This window comes from Sinohyriopsis cumingii, chromosome 17 (genome assembly GCF_028554795.1).
Source record: "Sinohyriopsis cumingii isolate HCF-2022 chromosome 17, ASM2855479v2, whole genome shotgun sequence".
NCBI classification, from domain to species: Eukaryota; Metazoa; Mollusca; class Bivalvia; order Unionida; family Unionidae; genus Sinohyriopsis; species Sinohyriopsis cumingii.
The window spans coordinates 38,481,836-38,502,487 of NC_142977.1; the positions used below are offsets into that span (position 1 = coordinate 38,481,836).

Here is a 20,652-nt window from a genome sequence, read left to right on the forward strand (position 1 = left end):
TTAGCTATTGTGCAGTTTGGCCACAGCTGACCAGAACATGAAAAGAATATGTCCTAGGGGAAAATAAGGCACATCACAGGGAGAAATGGCGCACCCTTTGAGAATTTCATGTGTATTGCAGACTTGCCAACTCTTACGATTTTGCCATAAGTCTGATGAAAATTACCCTTAAAATACGGACTTACGGCACGCAATCAAAAACTATGTGAAAATTATAGGATCCAGATAATTGATGCATCCGTGTTTAATATGGATCAGGGTTTCATATTAGGATTAGTGAAATAAGTCAGGAAACCAGACTAACTTTACAGCAGCACCCCAGATGCTTTAAACTGCATCTATTTGTTCCTACAAAGCATCTGCATGATCAAACTGTTGATTACAGAATTTTTTTTAAATGGCATCAAGAAAGCGATGCATGTTTAAGACAAAAGGGAAAATAAGCTTCTAAAAATGTTTTAATAATCAACACAGAAGAATAAAAAGGAGTATTCAGATTCTTGTGAATAAAAGCTGGAAAGGACACAGTTACATTTATTGGACATCACATGCCATTTTGAGTATGTCTTGCGGCAAGAGATATGATTACCATCGTCATGTGAAATGGAAAAAGAATTTCCAAGAATTATGTCAAGTTGAGAGATAGCAACAAACCATTGAGTTGCATAGGGTTTGGAACTAAAGTTTGTGCACCTGTACTTGTGGTAAATAAAGTCTATGTGTACTTTACAAACTTTTCAGTTGAACATAATGTTTATCGTTGCTGTGTTGAACTTTTAATTATATTTTCCAGCTCTACAATAGCAGTTATTGATATTTTGTTACACCTTACTGAAAACTGGTCAATCTTACGGAAAAAATTCAACTGCCTTACTGAGACGGACTCTGAAGGGTTGGCAGGTCTGGTATTGGACCTGGAAGATTGGTCAATATTTAGTGAAAACAAGGCTTAAAAATGCTGTGAAAACCCTACCAATTTTAGGTCCCAATCTCCCTAATTTTTTAATTAAATCTCCCCAAACTGGCTTTTGAAAAATTGACAGGTATGTAAAGATGAAATATAGATCACACTTATCAATATGCATAAAGCATATAGATCACACTTATCAATATGCATAAAGCATACAAAAATTCATCTGGTAATGAGCTAAACACTAAAACTTAACCATTGCCAGTAAAAGATGAAATAAAGGTCATGATTAGCTTCTTGTGCTGTTTGGGTGTGGTACTAACAGAGAGGTCTATGACCATCTGTTGTCATTTGGGTGTGGTACTAACAGAGAGGTCTATGACCATCTGTTGTCATATGGGTGTGGTACTAACAGAGAGGTCTATGACCATCTGTTGTCATTTGGGTGTGGTACTAACAGAGAGGTCTATGACCATCTGTTCTCATTTGGGTGTGGTACTAACAGAGAGGTCTATGACCATCTGTTGTCATTTGGGTGTGGTACTAACAGAGAGGTCTATGACCATCTGTTGTCATATGGGTGTGGTACTAACAGAGAGGTCTATGACCATCTGTTGTCATTTGGGTGTGGTACTAACAGAGAGGTCTATGACCATCTGTTGTCATTTGGGTGTGGTACTAACAGAGAGGTCTATGACCATCTGTTGTCATTTGGGTGTGGTACTAACAGAGAGGTCTATGACCATCTGTTGTCATTTGGGTGTGGTACTAACAGAGAGGTCTATGACCATCTGTTGTCATTTGGGTGTGGTACTAACAGAGAGGTCTATGACCATCTGTTGTCATTTGGGTGTGGTACTAACAGAGAGGTCCATAACCATCTGTAGTCATTTGGGTGTACATGTAGTACTAATAAAGATGCATATGACCATCTGTAGTCATATGGGTGTGGTACTAACAGAGAGGCCTATGACCATCTGTAGTCATATGGGTGTGGTACTAACAGAGAGGTCCATGACCATCTGTTGTCATTTGGGTGTAGTACTAATAAAGATGCATATGACCATCTGTAGTCATATGGGTGTGGTACTAACAGAGAGGCCTATGACCATCTGTAGTCATATGGGTGTGGTACTAACAGAGAGGTCCATGACCATCTGTTGTCATTTGGGTGTAGTACTAATAAAGATGCATATGACCATCTGTAGTCATATGGGTGTGGTACTAACAGAGAGGCCTATGACCATCTGTAGTCATATGGGTGTGGTACTAACAGAGAGGTCCATGACCATCAGTTGTCATTTGGGTGTGGTACTAACAGAGAGGTCTATGACCATCTGTTGTCATTTGGGTGTGGTACTAACAGAGAGGTCCATGACCATCTGTAGTCATTTGGGTGTAGTACTAATAAAGATGCATATGACCATCTGTTGTCATTTGGGTGTGGTACTAACAGAGAGGTCTATGACCATCTGTAGTCATTTGGGTGTGGTACTAATAGAGATGCATATGACCATCTGTTGTCATTTGGGGGTAGTACTAATAAAGATGCATATGACCATCTGTAGTCATTTGGGTGTGGTACTAATAGAGATGCATATGACCATCTGTAGTCATTTGGGTGTAGTACTAATAAAGATGCATATGACCATCTGTAGTCATTTGGGTGTGGTACTAATAGAGATGCATATGACCATCTGTTGTCATTTGGGTGTGGTACTAATAGAGATGCATATGACCATCTGTAGTCATTTGGGTGTGGTACTAATAGAGATGCATATGACCATCTGTAGTCATTTGGGTGTGGTACTAATAGAGATGCATATGACCATCTGTTGTCATTTGGGTGTGGTACTAATAGAGATGCATATGACCATCTGTTGTCATATGGGTATAGTACTAACAGAGATGCATATGACCATCTGTAGTCATTTGGGTGTGGTACTAACAGAGAGGTCTATGACCATCTGTTGTCATATGGGTATAGTACTAATAGAGATGCATATGACCATCTGTTGTCATTTGGGTGTATTACTAATAAAGATGCATATGACCATCTGTAGTCATTTGGGTGTGGTACTAATAGAGATGCATATGACCATCTGTAGTCATTTGGGTGTAGTACTAATAAAGATGCATATGACCATCTGTAGTCATTTGGGTGTGGTACTAATAGAGATGCATATGACCATCTGTTGTCATTTGGGTGTGGTACTAATAGAGATGCATATGACCATCTGTAGTCATTTGGGTGTGGTACTAACAGAGAGGTCTATGACCATCTGTTGTCATATGGGTATAGTACTAATAGAGATGCATATGACCATCTGTTGTCATTTGGGTGTAGTACTAATAAAGATGCATATGACCATCTGTAGTCATTTGGGTGTGGTACTAATAGAGATGCATATGACCATCTGTAGTCATTTGGGTGTAGTACTAATAAAGATGCATATGACCATCTGTAGTCATTTGGGTGTGGTACTAATAGAGATGCATATGACCATCTGTTGTCATTTGGGTGTAGTACTAATAAAGATGCATATGACCATCTGTAGTCATTTGGGTGTGGTACTAATAGAGATGCATATGACCATCTGTAGTCATTTGGGTGTAGTACTAATAAAGATGCATATGACCATCTGTAGTCATTTGGGTGTGGTACTAATAGAGATGCATATGACCATCTGTTGTCATTTGGGTGTAGTACTAATAAAGATGCATATGACCATCTGTAGTCATTTGGGTGTGGTACTAATAGAGATGCATATGACCATCTGTAGTCATTTGGATGTGGTACTAATAGAGATGCATATGACCATCTGTAGTCATTTGGATGTGGTACTAATAGAGATGCATATGACCATCTGTAGTCATTTGGTGTGGTACTAACAGAGATGCATATGACCACCTGTTGTCATATGGCTGTGGTACTAATAGAGATGCATATGACCATCTGTAGTCATTTGGGTGTGGTACTAATAGAGATGCATATGACCATATGTAGTCATTTGGGTGTGGTACTAATAGAGATGCATATGACCATATGTTGTCATTTGGTGTGGTACTAACAGAGATGCATATGACCACCTGTTGTCATATGGCTGTGGTACTAATAGAGATGCATATGACCATCTGTAGTCATTTGGATGTGGTACTAATAGAGATGCATATGACCATCTGTAGTCATTTGGATGTGGTACTAATAGAGATGCATATGACCATCTTTAGTCATTTGGGTGTGGTACTAATAGAGATGCATATGACCATCTGTAGTCATTTGGATGTGGTACTAATAGAGATGCATATGACCATCTGTAGTCATTTGGATGTGGTACTAATAGAGATGCATATGACCATCTGTAGTCATTTGGATGTGGTACTAATAGAGATGCATACGACCATCTGTAGTAATTTGGATGTGGTACTAATAGAGATGCATACGACCATCTGTAGTCATTTGGATGTGGTACTAATAGAGATGCATACGACCATCTGTAGTCATTTGGATGTGGTACTAATAGAGATGCATATGACCATCTGTAGTCATTTGGATGTGGTACTAATAGAGATGCATATGACCATCTGTAGTCATTTGGTGTGGTACTAACAGAGATGCATATGACCACCTGTTGTCATATGGCTGTGGTACTAATAGAGATGCATATGACCATCTGTAGTCATCTGGGTGTGGTACTAATAGAGATGCATATGACCATATGTAGTCATTTGGGTGTGGTACTAATAGAGATGCATATGACCATATGTTGTCATTTGGTGGGGTACTAACAGAGATGCATATGACCACCTGTTGTCATATGGCTGTGGTACTAATAGAGATGCATATGACCATCTGTAGTCATTTGGATGTGGTACTAATAGAGATGCATATGACCATCTGTAGTCATTTGGATGTGGTACTAATAGAGATGCATATGACCATCTTTAGTCATTTGGATGTGGTACTAATAGAGATGCATATGACCGTCTTTAGTCATATGGACAATGTTCTTTTGCATACCAGGGCCCAGCAACATGGAACGAATTGCCCACTGAACTTAAGACACAAAGACACAGTGATCTCATTCAAGAACGCTCTTAAAACATCCCTATTTTGATTGCAAGAACAGACTTAAAGACCATATCATTACATATGTTTTATTAGGTGTTGTCTAATGTTGTAAAGTGCTTAGAGTTTCTAAAGATTAGGCACTATACAAAGTCCTCATTATTATTATTATTATTATTGTTTATTATTATTATTATCTAGTTTGGTGAACAGTACTTAAGAAATAAACTTTAACAAAATGTAGCCAAAGTATGTGAACTGTGATCAAAATAACTTTTGAAATATGGGTAGTACCCACAAGGATGCATCCATTAACCAAGTTATACGATTCCAGGTATACACAAGGATGCATCCCTTAACCAAGTTACACGATTCCAGGTATACATATAAAAGAAAATTTAACTAATAATGTACATTTTTGTACACAATTAGCCCATTCTTCAGGGGGCATATGATATGAAACCCACTTGAAACTGTTACTTAGAATCCACAAAGAAATGTTTGGTTGAGATGCAGTCAGGATGTACATGTGTATTATATACGTGTATATTTGGTTGAGATGCAGACAGACAGTACATGTGTATTATATACGTGTGTATTTGGTTGAGATGCAGGCAGTCAGTATATGTGTATTATATACGTGTATATTTGGTTGAGATGCAGACAGACAGTACATGTGTATTGTATCTGTGGATGTTGGTTGAGATGCAGACAGTCAGTACATGTGTATTGTATCTGTGGATGTTTGGTTGAGATGCAGAGAATCAGTACACGTGTATTGTACCTGTGGATGTTTGGTTGAGATACAGACAGTCAGTACATGTGTATTATATCTGTGTATGTTTGGTTGAGATGCAGTCAGGCACTACATGTGTATTGTATCTGTGGATGTTTGGTTGAGATGCAGACAGACAGTACATGTGTATTGTATCTGTGGATGTTGGTTGAGATGCAGACAGTCAGTACATGTGTATTGTATCTGTGGATGTTTGGTTGAGATGCAGAGAATCAGTACACGTGTATTGTATCTGTGGATGTTTGGTTGAGATACAGACAGTCAGTACATGTGTATTATATCTGTGTATGTTTGGTTGAGATGCAGTCAGGCACTACATGTGTATTGTATCTGTGGATGTTTGGTTGAGATGCAGACAGACAGTACATGTGTATTGTATCTGTGGATGTTGGTTGAGATGCAGACAGTCAGTACATGTGTATTGTATCTGTGGATGTTTGGTTGAGATGCAGAGAATCAGTACACGTGTATTGTATCTGTGGATGTTTGGTTGAGATACAGACAGTCAGTACATGTGTATTATATCTGTGTATGTTTGGTTGAGATGCAGTCAGGCACTACATGTGTATTGTATCTGTGGATGTTTGGTTGAGATGCAGACAGACAGTACATGTGTATTGTATCTGTGGATGTTGGTTGAGATGCAGACAGTCAGTACATGTGTATTGTATCTGTGGATGTTTGGTTGAGATGCAGAGAATCAGTACATGTGTATTGTATCTGTGGATGTTTGGCTGAGATGCAGTCAGTACATGTGTATTATATCTGTGTATGTTTGGTTGAGATGCAGTCAGGCACTACATGTGTATTGTATCTGTGGATGTTTGGTTGAGATACAGACAGACAGTACATATGTATTGTATCTATGGATGTTTGGTTGAGATGCAGTCAGGCACTATATGTGTATTATATCTGTGTATGTTTGGTTGAGATGCAGTCAGGCACTAAATGTGTATTGTATCTGTGGATGTTTGGTTGAGATGCAGACAGACAGTACATGTGCATTGTATGTGTATGTTTGGTTGAGATGCAGACAGTCAGTACATGTATATTGTATATGTGGATGTTGGTTGAGATACAGACAGTCAGTACATGTGTATTATATCTGTGGATGTTTGTTTGAGATGCAGACAGACAGTACATGTGTATTGTATATGTGGATGTTTGGTTGAGATGCAGACAGACAGTACATGTGTATTGTATCTGTGTATGTTTGGTTGAGATGCAGACAGACAGTACATGTGTATTGTATCTGTGGATGTTTGGTTGAGATGCAGACAGGCAGTACATGTGTATTATATCTGTGGATGTTTGGCTGAGATGCAGTCAGGCAGTACATGTGTATTATATCTGTGGATGTTTGGTTGAGATGCAGACAGACAGTACATGTGTATTATATCTGTGGATGTTTGGCTGAGATGCAGACAGTCAGTACATGTGTATTGTATCTGTGGATGTTTGGTTGAGATGCAGTCAGGCAGTACATGTGTATTGTATCTGTGGATGTTTGGCTGAGATGCAGACAGTCAGTACATGTGCATTGTATGTGTATGTTTGGTTGAGATGCAGACAGTCAGTACATGTATATTGTATATGTGGATGTTGGTTGAGATACAGACAGACAGTACATGTGTATTATATCTGTGTATGTTTGGCTGAGATACAGACAGTCACTACATGTGTATTATATCTGTGAATGTTTGGCTGAGATGCAGTCAGGCAGTACATGTGTATTGTATATGTGGCTGTTTGGCTGAGATGCAGACAGTCAGTACATGTGTATTGTATCTGTGGATGTTTGGTTGAGATGCAGAGAATCAGTACATGTGTATTGTATCTGTGGATGTTTGGCTGAGATGCAGACAGACAGTACATGTGTATTATATCTGTGGATGTTTGGCTGACATGCAGACAGTCAGTACATGTGTATTATATCTGTGGATGTTTGGCTGAGATGCAGACAGTCAGTACATGTGTATTATAACTGTGGATGTTTGGCTGAGATGCAGACAGTCACTACATGTGTATTATATCTGTGAATGTTTGGCTGAGATGCAGTCAGGCAGTACATGTGTACTGTATCTGTATTATTCTTCTGGCATAGTTCGTGATTTGAAAGTCTAATAGTACTATTTGTATTATTCTTCTGGCATAGTCCCTGATTTGATAGACTAATGGTACTATTTGTATTATTCTTTCTGGCATAGTTCCTGATTTGATAGACTAATGGTGCTATTTGTATTATACTTCTGACATAGTTCCTGATTTGATAGACTAATGGTACTATTTGTATTATTCTTCTGGCATAGTTCCTGATTTGATTGACTAATGGTACTATTTGTATTATTCTTCTGGCATAGTCCATGAATTAACAAACTACTGGTATTACATTTAGTATTCTTCTGGCATAGTACTTTAATTTATAATCTACTAGTATTACATTGAGTATTCTTCTGGCATAGTACTTTAATTTATAATCTCCAACAGCATATTTTCATAATGGAAAAAACCTTTATCAATGACTAATCTGATCACATTTTATTTAACTGATGGCAATTTCTAAACCACTTCGGTGGCCTAGTGGTTAGAGCATCCACCTCAGATGCTGGAGGTCGTGGGTTCGATCCCCAGCCAAGTCATACCAAAGACTTGCAAAAATGGTACACCGCTCCCTCGATAACTCGCGATCCAGCTTATAATGCGGTGTCTGTCTTGGCTCCCGATTTTTTCCAGAGAAAATGTATTTAAAATATCTTTAAAAATATGCTGAACATGAAAAAATTACGATAAGAATTGATAAATTAAACCTTGATACATTGCTCGTTTTATCATCGAAAATGGTGATTAATGCCTGTAAAAATATAATCCATATTTTGAAATTTGCAAGTTCTAAAGAAGAATTAATTTCAGAGATCTCGAAAACGCTTAATTACGCGTATTTGGATGCCAATTTTTTATCTGGGACACAGAAAATCACTGAGGCGGGAGTCCTCCGTACACATGTAATAGGTGCACGGGAAAATTCAAAGATTTGCCGGTCCTGTTTCAGCCACCTGCTTTGTGGGAAAATGTGTTGATCAGTTAACTGTGCTGATATTTACAATGATAGAATTCAGTGACTGAAAGACTCTTTGATGTACTGTTGCCATTTTATAAGAGTACATTAAAAAAAAAAAAAGAACATGATGCAACAGCTTGGCGGCTAGTTCAAAGGCTTTGACTAGCGGCCGAGTGAGAAAATGTACTGATATTTAGTGATTGACTTCAGAGGCAGAAAGACCCAGTTTTAAAATCCTAGTGAGACCTCTGTTTAAAGATATCATATATTATGTAAGTTTTTATGATAAATAGTTGTCAGTATACTGTAAATAAACAGTCTGGTGAAATAGCGATCAATGAAAACTTTCGGTAAATGCTAACAGGTGGCAACAGAGAATGAAATAAACACCAATTAAACGTCTTCCTGTGTGAAAGTCACGTTCTAATCCTTTAATTCCGTTTCAGTGTAAACATTATAATCACAACATATTATGTTCATTGAAAACATGAAAAGAGTCAGTCGACCGTCACATCGAAACTCGTGAGTACTTCTGTGAGAACCTAATTACATGTACATGCCGGCTTTGTTTTGATCAACAGCTTGGGGAAGTATTTGTTGCATTAAAAAAAAATCGATTACAAGAGACCTCGGGTGCTGGATTAAGGGTCTTGGAGCTGCCTTTGACGTAAAGCAAAACAGTAACAGAGACAACGACGATGATAGTGACTTCGAATGTTTCAGTGAAACTGATGTCATTAATGCCGAGGATGTATGGGAGAAATTCGTACAGACTCATGGTCCTGAGATGGGCGTTTCTCTTGATGATATGGAGGAGTGGATTTGTGCTGACAATGATTGCCCCACAGCCGAATACATGTCAGATGAAACTATAATTATTTCTATAGTGAACAAATTTGCAGCAGAAGACGATTCTAACTGGAGTAACACAAGTGTTGAAAGTGATGCAGATGCAGATGTCGCACCCCCCACCCCTCTGTACAGGAAGCACTCAAATATTTTGATATTGCCATAAGGTGGCTGGAGACCCAAAATGTTAACTACGTAAAGCTCATGCAGTTGAGAAATCTGAGGGATTTTGCTCGGCGGCAGAGAAACCAAGGAATAACACACACACACAAAAAATAACTGATTTTTTCAAAAAGTGAATTGATATTTGTCAAGCGTGGCACAAACGGCAAGTATTAACTTGTTCTAATTTATGTTGTTTTAAATTTGTAGACCAAAAAAATATATCTGTACTGATTAACCCTTGTTTTTTTTGTTTTCCATTTTACTTCTATCACATTAAAAAATATTTATCTATCGTTCGATTGACACTTTCTCGAAAAGAGTCGATCTTTTGTATATAAAAAAACATCTAATTTGGATCAAAGAATAAAACTAGAATGTATCCAATTCAACATAAAAATTAGTGACGTAGTACACATTGTGTGAAGTGGTACACATGTTAAGCGAACGGAAACCATGTGGAATAATGTTTTCGATGATCGCCTCAATATACTGTAATTTATCCTGAAATTAATGTTGTCCTATGAGGAAATAATAAAGTACACCATTATGAAGAGATATTTATTAACATTTAATCTCAGAACGATTATAAAGTGAGTATTCAACAGTATAATCTGCCTACCCTACCCCCCTTATATCTCCGTTATATCGTCAATCACTTTATTGATTTTGGGCTTATTTTGTAGGTCACTCGATAACTCGTGCCTCACTTATAGTGCGTTCGATGTTTCTGGACCCCGGTGTGCGCGAGTTATCGAGGGAGTGGTGTATTAACAACTGCCTCGCTTGGCACTCAGCATTAAGAGGTTAGTGTTAGGACTGGTCGGCCTGGGGTCAGGATAATATGATTGGGTGGGACATCATTCTACATGTCTGCGGCATGATACCCCAGTGCTACACATCACTATAAACTGCCACACTGCAGACATCGTAGTGATATGACTGAAAAATTGTTAAAGCTACATTAAAAATTCAAAATTCCCAGAATTAACATGTTAACATAGTTAATTGTGGTTCAGCTGTCTTTCTTCAGTGATCCCAATCTAGTTTTGCTTACAGGACCCTTCCAAGGTAATGCCTTGGTTATAGAGATAATATGGTAATAGCCGCAGTGGCAAGTGACTGAGATAAATGGACAAACTCAGGTTTGTACACTCATAAGCAGATAAAGACAACAGGAAGTTTTGCTTGCTGTTTAACAAAATCAGTGAGACTTCAGCAAAAATAACTTTACCATAAAGGAACTGTCGATTACTGTCAAGGACATTGGTAACAAGAGTCCCTAAAATGGATTGCCACTCTACTGTCTGAAAAGAATTTCCATTAATTGAACCATTTTCTTCCTTTTTAACTACTGGGAGTTTTAACCATTTTTGATATTCTTGAGCAACTAGGCTTCAAACTTGGCTACTGTGATGACCATATTGGATATAAGATCATCCCTATTTCATCTGGGACAAGCTAGACATCATTAAAGACTTTCAGTATTTAAAAAAAAACATACCAATAAAACCATTCACTCAGAATTAGTAGCCAGATTTTTAAGGTGGCCATTGTAGCAGATTTATCTAATGTAAGATTGTCACCATTCACATTTTTAGGACCAACTAGATATAATAAGAAATCTTTTGATGCAAACTCTATGCTGCTATGACTTTCAAGATGGCCATCATGGTGGTCATATTGGAGGTCAGACTGGTATCAATTCCATTCTGGCCCTGATGGTCCTATTGAAGGTCAGACTGGTATCAATTCCATTCTGGCCCTGATGGTCCTATTGAAGGTCAGACTGGTATCAGTTCCATTCTGGCCCTGATGGTCATATTGAAGGTCAGGCTGGTATCAGTTCCATTCTGGCCCTGATGGTCCTATTGAAGGTCAGACTGGTATCAATTCCATTCTGGTCCTGATGGTCCTATTTGAGGTCAGACTGGTATCAATTCCATTCTGGCCCTGATGGTCCTATTGGAGGTCAGGCTGGTATCAATTCCATTCCGGCCCTGATGGTCCTATTGAAGGTCAGGCTGGTATCAATTCCATTCTGGCCCAACTAGATGCCTTAAAAAATCTTTTCATGAAAACTGCATGTCAATATCACTTTCCATTTAGATTGAATGATGACCAGATTTTCAAGAAGGCTGCCATGCCAATCATATCTGAGATCAGATCAGAACTATTTTCACTTAAGACCCACTAGAAATTGAAATTTCTTTCTATTTAGTAGATATTAGCAAAAAGATTTTCAAGATAGCTACCATAGTTATGATAATGATATGATAATGGATGTCAGATTGGGACATATTTATCAAGGACCAACCAGATATCATACAAAGTCTTTTAGTGAAAACTCGCTGCTGATTCAGTAGGAATTTGTTCCAACAAGATTTTCAGCTGCCAAAGAGGTACTATTTCTATTTAGAACCAGCTAGTACATGGGATAAATGTGTAATCCACCAAGTAGCTTAGTAGCAGTAGCGATAACAAACTTGTACTAATGGATGGACAGTGAAGGAACAAACTCTTCTCACCAATAACTGCTTGTACTAATGGATGGACAGTGAAGGAACAACAATCCATCCCAAAAACTCTTCTTGCCAATAAACACTTGTACAAATGGATGGACAGTGAAGGAACAACAGACCATCCCATAAACTCTTCTTGCCAATAACCACTTGTACTAATGGATGGACAGTGAAGGAAACTCTTCTCACCAATAACTGCTTGTACTAATGGATGGACAGTGAAGGAACAACAATCCATCCCAAAAACTCTTCTTGCCAGTAAACACTTGTACTAATGGATGACAGTGAAGAAACAACAGACCATCCCATAAATTCTTCTTGCCAATAATCACTTGAGCCAAAAACAAATTACGAGTGGAAGATTTTGGCAAAAGATATATATTTTACAAACAGATAATTAAGGCTGTCTATTCATCATTAAAGCCACCATGATAATATATATATATATATATATATATATATATATATATATATATATATATATATATATATATATATATATATGAATTACTTCAAAACATTGGTTTAAAGTGGGAATGTAAAGGGTCACAGCATGTTGATCATAACCTCTTTTTTGTAGCTGGCTTAAAATTGCTAGACAATCACAAAAAGGTGAGGTAACAATGTAATTTCTGTCAGATTATAAAAAATATTTTAGAGTATCATTATGACAACAAACTGTGTATTTAATTCAATGCAGATAGAGTGAGACAAACAGACAAGACTGACATACATGCTGACACAGTTCCTGAATGTGCAATTTTACCAAATCATTTTCATTCATTCTCCGCATGCTGCTTGCATTCTACTCACATATGCATTTCAACTATCATCCAAGCTTTTATTTACGATCTAACAAGGGGCACCAAGTGGCCGAGTGGTCTAAAGCGCTCTCCGTTACAGATCACTGCCATCTCACCTCTGTCTGCGTAGGTTTGAGTCTCGGATTCGGCCAATGAGGGTATGTGAGAAAGCTTGCCAGCAGCTTCTCGTGGGTCGGTGGTTCTTTCCGTGGATTTCCCAGGTTCTTCCTCCACCATTAATATTGGCTGCCATGTATAGCCTATTGTGTGCTGAAAAATGGCGTTAAACCCTACAACAACAACAACAACAACGATCTAACAAATGCATTCTAATTTTGTGTTTATAACTTCCATTCATTGTTTCCATTATTTGTGTTCATTTATCAAAGTCAGCTGATTTTGTTTGATTTAGTATTTTATGGCATAATCAACATAAGCAGTTTGAGTACCAAGGCAACTGGAATAAAGTGCCTTGTCCAGGGCAAATGGATTAAAGTGCCTTGCCCAGGGCAAATGAATTAAAGTGCCTTGCCCAGGGCAAACAGATTAAAGTGCCTTGCCCAGGGCAGATGGATTAAAGTGCCTTGCCCAGGGCAGATGGATTAAAGTGCCTTGCCCAGGGCAAATGGATTAAAGTGCCTTGCCCAGGGCACATGGATTAAAGTGCCTTGCCCAGGGCACACTCTGATAGGCAATATGACCATAGACTTTTAACCTGCACCCTTTCTGTGTCAAGTCTGGCACTCTAACCATAAAGCATCTACAGTTCCTTAGGATTTCATTTCATTTTTAAATGGAAAGAATTATAACTTTTGTGCCTCTTTTAAAAGTGTGCTTCAGCAGTAAATAATGATATAAATTTAACTGCAATAAATGAAAACTAAAATTGCAGAATATTTGCCAGAAATATTTTATTTCGTAATTCATTTCATATAAATGAAAACTGTAGAGATACAACTAACAATGATGATGTCATGGTATCAATGATGGCTATTAGAACAATTTCATGGGCTGTAAATAATGAAAAATTGTCTATCCATAAAAAGAATAAAGAATCTGATCCTGGATTATCATGCAAAAGGGCTTTTGACTGTGTAAGTTCAGCATCAACCCAAAATACAGGTTAACAGATGTTCAAATCTACTCAAGAAATGCATTACTGGTATGTCTCATTTTGTTTTTTTTTATGTATCATGAATCATTCTGTCTTTTGGACTATTTTATGTGTCACTCATATTACCATTACAATTTTATTGGCATTTTGCATGCATTCTGTTTCCCTGGTTAAAAAAAAAAATATTTGGTTTCAGTGTCTGCGGATAGATAAACTTTGCACAGAAGGATTCTAAAATCTTGAATTTCACAAAGCCAACATTGATTGTAAGATATTTATTTTTACTCATGTAACTACAACTCTTTTCAATCAGCCATTCATTTGGAGACAAGCTGAAGTTGGTAACAGGGTTAACAGGAACATCTTCATGTCATTTGGAAACTAGCTGAAGTTGGTAACAGGGTTAATAGGAACATCTTCATGTCATTTGGAGACTAGCTGAAGTTGGTAACAGGGTTAATATGAACATCTTCATGTCATTTAGAGACTAGGACTGGAGTTGGGAAGAATCTGTTTGAACAGGTGTGCTCCTTCAAGTATTCCCCCCCTTTTTCCTCATATTCTGACCTTGTGATGAAAGATGTAGAAAACGTTGGGGACAGCGCCCATTTTCTTGCACCAAGCCAAGCATCCAAGGAAGGGTTTCCTACACAAAAACATGTTCAAGACAACTTATACAATTCATTATAAAACTATTATCTGGCAGAATTAAAAAACGTTATGATTATGAACTGGAACCAACTGAAAATAGCATAATATGTACAAATATATGTGTCACTAGTATCTAATATGTACAAATATATGTGTCACTAGTATCTAATATGTACAAATATATGTGTCACTAGTATCTAATATGTACAAATATATGTGTCACTAGTATCTACTAGCTTCATATTTAATTATTTCATTTGATTTAGAAATGCAATAAACTCTCAAAAGTCATAGACCAGTCCAATGCAAAGATACTAGAAGTATATAAATTAGGGGCAAAAACTATTCAAAAGACATAAACTGGCCCTATGCAAAGATACTAGAAGTATACAAATTAGGGGCAAAAACTATTCAAAAGACATCAACTGGCCCTATGCAAAGATACCAGAAGTATACAAATTAGGGGCAAAAACTATTCAAAAGACATAAACTGGCCCTATGCAAAGATACTAGAAGTATATAAATTAGGGGCAAAAACTATTCAAAAGAAAAATAAGACTACAACTGTCTAAAGTTTATATGTCAAACAACATAAAATTACACATGGTCACTGAAACGTGAAGGATAAATAAGAAGATATTCTTTTGGGGCTATCCTATGCATTTCTCATTGTACAACTGCAGTGGAATCAAATGTTTCCCTAAGCAAGAAGGAGAATATAAGCTAAAGCAATAAAAAGTATTTCCAAAGTGTTTTGGGCAAGCAAACTTTTCTAGCAAATTATGTTTAGCTGAGATTACTTAGGGCTATTCCATTTAAACATACCCCTTGGGGGCGAGGGGAAGACACATTCAAAAATGGGTAACCACCCACAGAAGTGATTTTTTTTCTACCACCACCAGTCATAGCAGTGAATTTTGGACACCCATGGCCATGCATCTTTGATATGACATGGCACAGAAGTGATTATTGTTTATTGATGACCATGCATGGAAGTTGTTTTATTTTGCCATCTGTGGGGTAGTGGTATGTTTAAATGGAATAACCCTTACCAGATCATATTAAGATTAGAGATATAAGTCTGCTACCTCCCAAATCCAGCCCTACTAAATACAAAATATGTCTGCTGATTGTGCTGAAGTATGGCAACAAGGGGGCTCCCCAACTGTACATAATGGTGTCTGTATATACCATCACTTCCAGTTGGGGCTTCTCCAGAGGAATTCCTGTTGTGAGTCAACCATGGTTGCACTACTGACAACAGAATGATCATTCATCATATTGACCTTTTAATTGAGTGGACTGGGTGTCACTGAGCCAGCAAAGTCATTTGTAACAGCACATATAAAGGTGGCCCAGTAGGATCAAATCTGCTGCCACACTGAAAAATCCCAGGAGTTGCAAAATTCTCATTTTGTTGTTAACACACTCTTTGAATCTGATGAGCCATATGATGTGGACATGATGGAGATGAATAAGAGTGTTGTTGTTGTTGTGGGGTTTAACGCCATTTTTCAGCACAAGATAGGCTATACATGGCGGCCAGTATTAATGGTGGAGGAAGAACCTGGAAAAACCCCAGAAAGAACCACTGACCCACGAGACGCTACTTCCAAGCTTTCTCACATACCCACATTGGCCGAATCGGAGACTTGAACCCACGCGGACAGGTGAGATGGCAATGATCCGTAATGGAGAGCACTTTAGACCACTCGGCCACTCGGGGCCCCGAACAAGAGTGAGATTGTTTATAAACTCCATACCAAAACACTGGGATGGGCAAAGGTCAGATTTTTCCCAATTCATGAAAAAACTAAGATGATTCAAAAGGGATAGATCATTCTGCCCTTGAAAATGGAAGGTATCATATATTATGGAGGATATCATCCAGTTATGCTGTTGTTGACGTAGAGGAAGTTTAGCAGAACAGGGTCAAAACATAACCTATAATTCGGTAACAATTGATGTTTAAACCAATGGGGAGAACTTGAAATTGGTAAACACTGTTGCAGTAAGTAAACCAAGGAAACTTTTCATGATGATAGGTGAATAGGGTCATGAAAGTAGGCATCTGTGAGATTGTGACTGATGGTATACTTGTCTCTTTGGATGAAATGTTGTATAGACCTCACCAAGTCTGTCTTTAATCTCAGTGAAAAAATGAATTCGTTAAGGCAAATGAAGTCTATGATCAGCCTAAACTTACCGTTGCCTTTTTGTTAAAGTAACAGCCACGGTGGCACATTCATTGGAGAGAAAGAAAGAGGAGGCAGCTGGATAAATGAAATCTAAGGTCTCTCTGAAATGACTTGGACCACCCATTCATTTTGCAGAAACAGGTTGATCTAATGTGATCAGAATTGCAGGTGTCAAGAGTACCCTGGCAGACTTCTGTCAGGTTGGGTTGTTAGGTCAGTGGTGGGAGACTGCTAGGGGTGGAGAAAGTTGGTTTAATACTTTTTCCCCTGCAAGGATGCCTCCTAGTCTGTTTCAGCTGTTGTCTGCTGGCATAAGGTTGAGATCTGAATGGCACTTGAGACAGAATTGTGCAAGGACAGCTGGATTTTAAAACAAGGATACAGCTGGAGTGACAAGATGGGGGGGGGGTAGTTTTTGAGCTGCCTGCTTCCAAACATTTTAAATTTTGCCCCATAACAGCAATGATAAGCTAAATGGAGCCATTCTTAAAGCCAGAGCACGATGTAGCTTTAGCGATATGTCTTATGCTGACTAAAGAAACAGTTAAAGGGATAGATATGTCTCCACCTTCGATGTTGATCAATGCATTTATCTTATAATCATGCATCGTGGTACAGGTTGGAGGGCATTTCAAAGCCAGCAACACCTGGTAAGTCTTCTAATCAGCAGCTTTAAAACTAAATTATGCCTTCTCCATGGTCAGATCAGAGCAGTGATGGTACTCGGAATTATCTTTACACTCACTGTGTGAGGTCTCCTGTTCATGGTCTGCTTCCATTTCATGAAAAACCTTTCCCTGTGGCAATGATGATGCAATGCCATTGTCTCTATATAAGTCACAACCATTACACTGTAGGTAAGCAGTGAATATAGGACAAGGCAGCTCCAAGGCAGTGGAACTGGCTGTGATGTGGGCAAGACTGGACAGATGGATCTATCACTAAAATCCCCATCATAATATGTTTGTGTAGCCTCATGTCCAGCAAGACGGATGAATCAGCCACTAAGATCCCCATAATTGTATGCAACTATAGACATATCAGGAAGGACAGATCAAACATTAAGATCTCTGTAATTATGAAGAGAAAAAGATGTAGGCCTGGCGATAGGGTCAGATCTTTCAGTAAGATCCCCACTGAGATGGCTGGACTGGCTGGATGGCCAGCTCTAGTGGTTGGACAATTCCATATGGTGATACAGTAGTACAAGATGAATTAGTTGGATCCATTAAAAAACCTATGCACCTGGACTTACAGGCCATGCTCTGACCTGCGGGTGGACTTTTATCACCTGGGCTGCCTATAATGCAGGTACGTTTCCCCACTGAATCATAATTAAATTGTAGGAATTTAAAATATGTATCGCTGATCACCCCCTTTCTTTGCCTTGGTTATCTTTTGCAAAACAACAGTTCATACACTCTTGGACCATTAGACACACACACACACACACACACACACACAGACACACTGTATGGTACTGCATACAGTGAGCATGACTAATGTGTGTCTTCCTTGGCCTTGACCTTGTTGCATTTATTAAACTTTGCCGACATCTTTCACTAAAACAGTAATATAAAATGAAACACAACAAAACCGTATAAATTAATAATGCTGCATCATAATAAGTCACTAAAACAACACCCATTACTAACCAGGTAAGCAAGTAATAGGAAGTGTGTGCCAAACTGTGAATACCAAAATACTTCCAAAAGAAAAAATTCACAAAATAATATTTACCACCTGTTTATGATAGTATGACTGTATGGTCATAAACTAAGTAATGAAAAGAAACAAAGGCAACAAGTTTTGTAAAACTTAACAAATAAATGAATTATCAGAGTTATAAAATTAAAATGTAAAATGAACTGAATCCAAATTAATCCTAAAAAGTTCTATTCAAGTCCAAAATAATCAAATGTTCCAAATGAATATTAGATCCTCAAATGTATGTAATAAAATAGCATTATCCAGAACTCCTCTGAATAATTCATAATAGTCACAGAATAATGTTCTAGTCCAATGAGCTCTTTGTAATTCCAATGAATAATCCTAACAAATATCTTCTCTCAAATTATCTAAACACAACAATAATCACATCTGCAGACTAATTTTAACATATGAAACATGAATCCAAAATAGGAATGAATCTGACTGCTCAGTTCTCTCCTTATCTACACCTTCAAGAGTCTATGTCTCAACATACCCCATGTGACACATCTTACTACTCAATCTAATACTTCAAAATACCTACTCATCTGACCTAACCCATCCTATGGGAAATAACTTAATTTTTCTAAGAACCCACCTAACCCCAAACTAGTTAACAGGTCTTCTTATTAATATTATTATTAATGGTCATAAACACCTACATCAACAGCTATTTATAGATCCTACAGAATCTACACTCTTAATATCTTAAAATAGATCTTTATACCCATGTATAAAAATTAACTTTCTAATATCTTGACTACAGATGATCATTACAATTTATAGTCAAGAATAAAAACTACACATAATACAGACACAATCATGTGCCAGGAGTTACAAAAATATAGATTTACATAATAATGAATGAATATTAATCCAAATAAATCCAAAATCCTGTATGGATGTTTCAAAATTAACACAAATTTGGCTTGGAATGATGTTAGGTGTCTCATACAATGTTGTTGAATGGAGGTGAAGCTTTAAACTGTGGATACCTAGTGGCAATGGTTTTTTATGGGCAAGAGTAACTGCCCTTTGTCTACATAATACAGAGAACAAAGACAAATTTTCATATTTTAGTAGGGCTGGCATTGGGAAGTAGCAGATTTATATCCCCGATATTAATGTGATGACGGAATGTACTCAAAGGACAAATGACTGTACACAGCAAACCATGTCTGATCATTATTCTTATGTGATTAATTACATCAAATCCTCGCTACTAAATAGGGAATTTATTTAACATGGAAAAACATCAAGCAGCATGTGCAATTATGTTGATTAAACATGGCGGCCAACACAAAACTGCATGCATCAAACCAGCAAAAATTAGCTGGATAATGTAAGAATAATAATTTGGACTTAGATTTGATAGTGCATACCTGCTTTATAGACATGGAACATGGACTCAAATGGTCGGATGGCCAGCAGTTCTCTCTCCAGTCTCTCACTAAAGTTGGGAAAGTTAGCATTGCTGCCAGTAAGGAACACATACTGAAATTTTATCAATACAGAATATCAGTAATGATGTTAATTGACCAAATTAAAACAATGCACAATAAAGTTACTCATTACTGACTACATTCAACAATACACGCAAATAGGAATGATTATGCCAGAGTTTTATGAATCTTTTGATACAGTAGATCATACAATTCCTGGAAAGAAGCTGAAAAGTATGGGAATCCAATCAGTTAATGGTTTAAATGAAAACAAATAATGAAGGTAAATAGGGAGTAATCAAAAGGAAAAATAATAACAAGTACTGTTCCACAAGGAAGTATTTTAGGCTTCAACTATTTTAGTGTTA

The 20,652-nt window shown here is 37.6% G+C and overlaps 1 protein-coding gene across 1 annotated transcript in view; it reads right to left on the bottom strand.

The window, feature by feature from the left end:
- Window positions 1–14,063: 14,063 nt before the first annotated feature.
- LOC149778454 (actin-related protein 5-like) overlaps window positions 14,064–20,652 on the bottom strand; it is a 101,799-nt gene continuing 95,210 nt past the window's right edge. The window contains exons 19-20 of the mRNA XM_089939292.1: window positions 20,225–20,336; window positions 14,064–14,929 (exon numbers count right to left, since the gene is read on the bottom strand). Coding sequence (XP_089795418.1) covers window positions 14,760–14,929; window positions 20,225–20,336 — 282 coding nt within the window. The 3' untranslated portion in view covers window positions 14,064–14,759. The remainder of the gene's footprint in view (window positions 14,930–20,224; window positions 20,337–20,652) is intronic.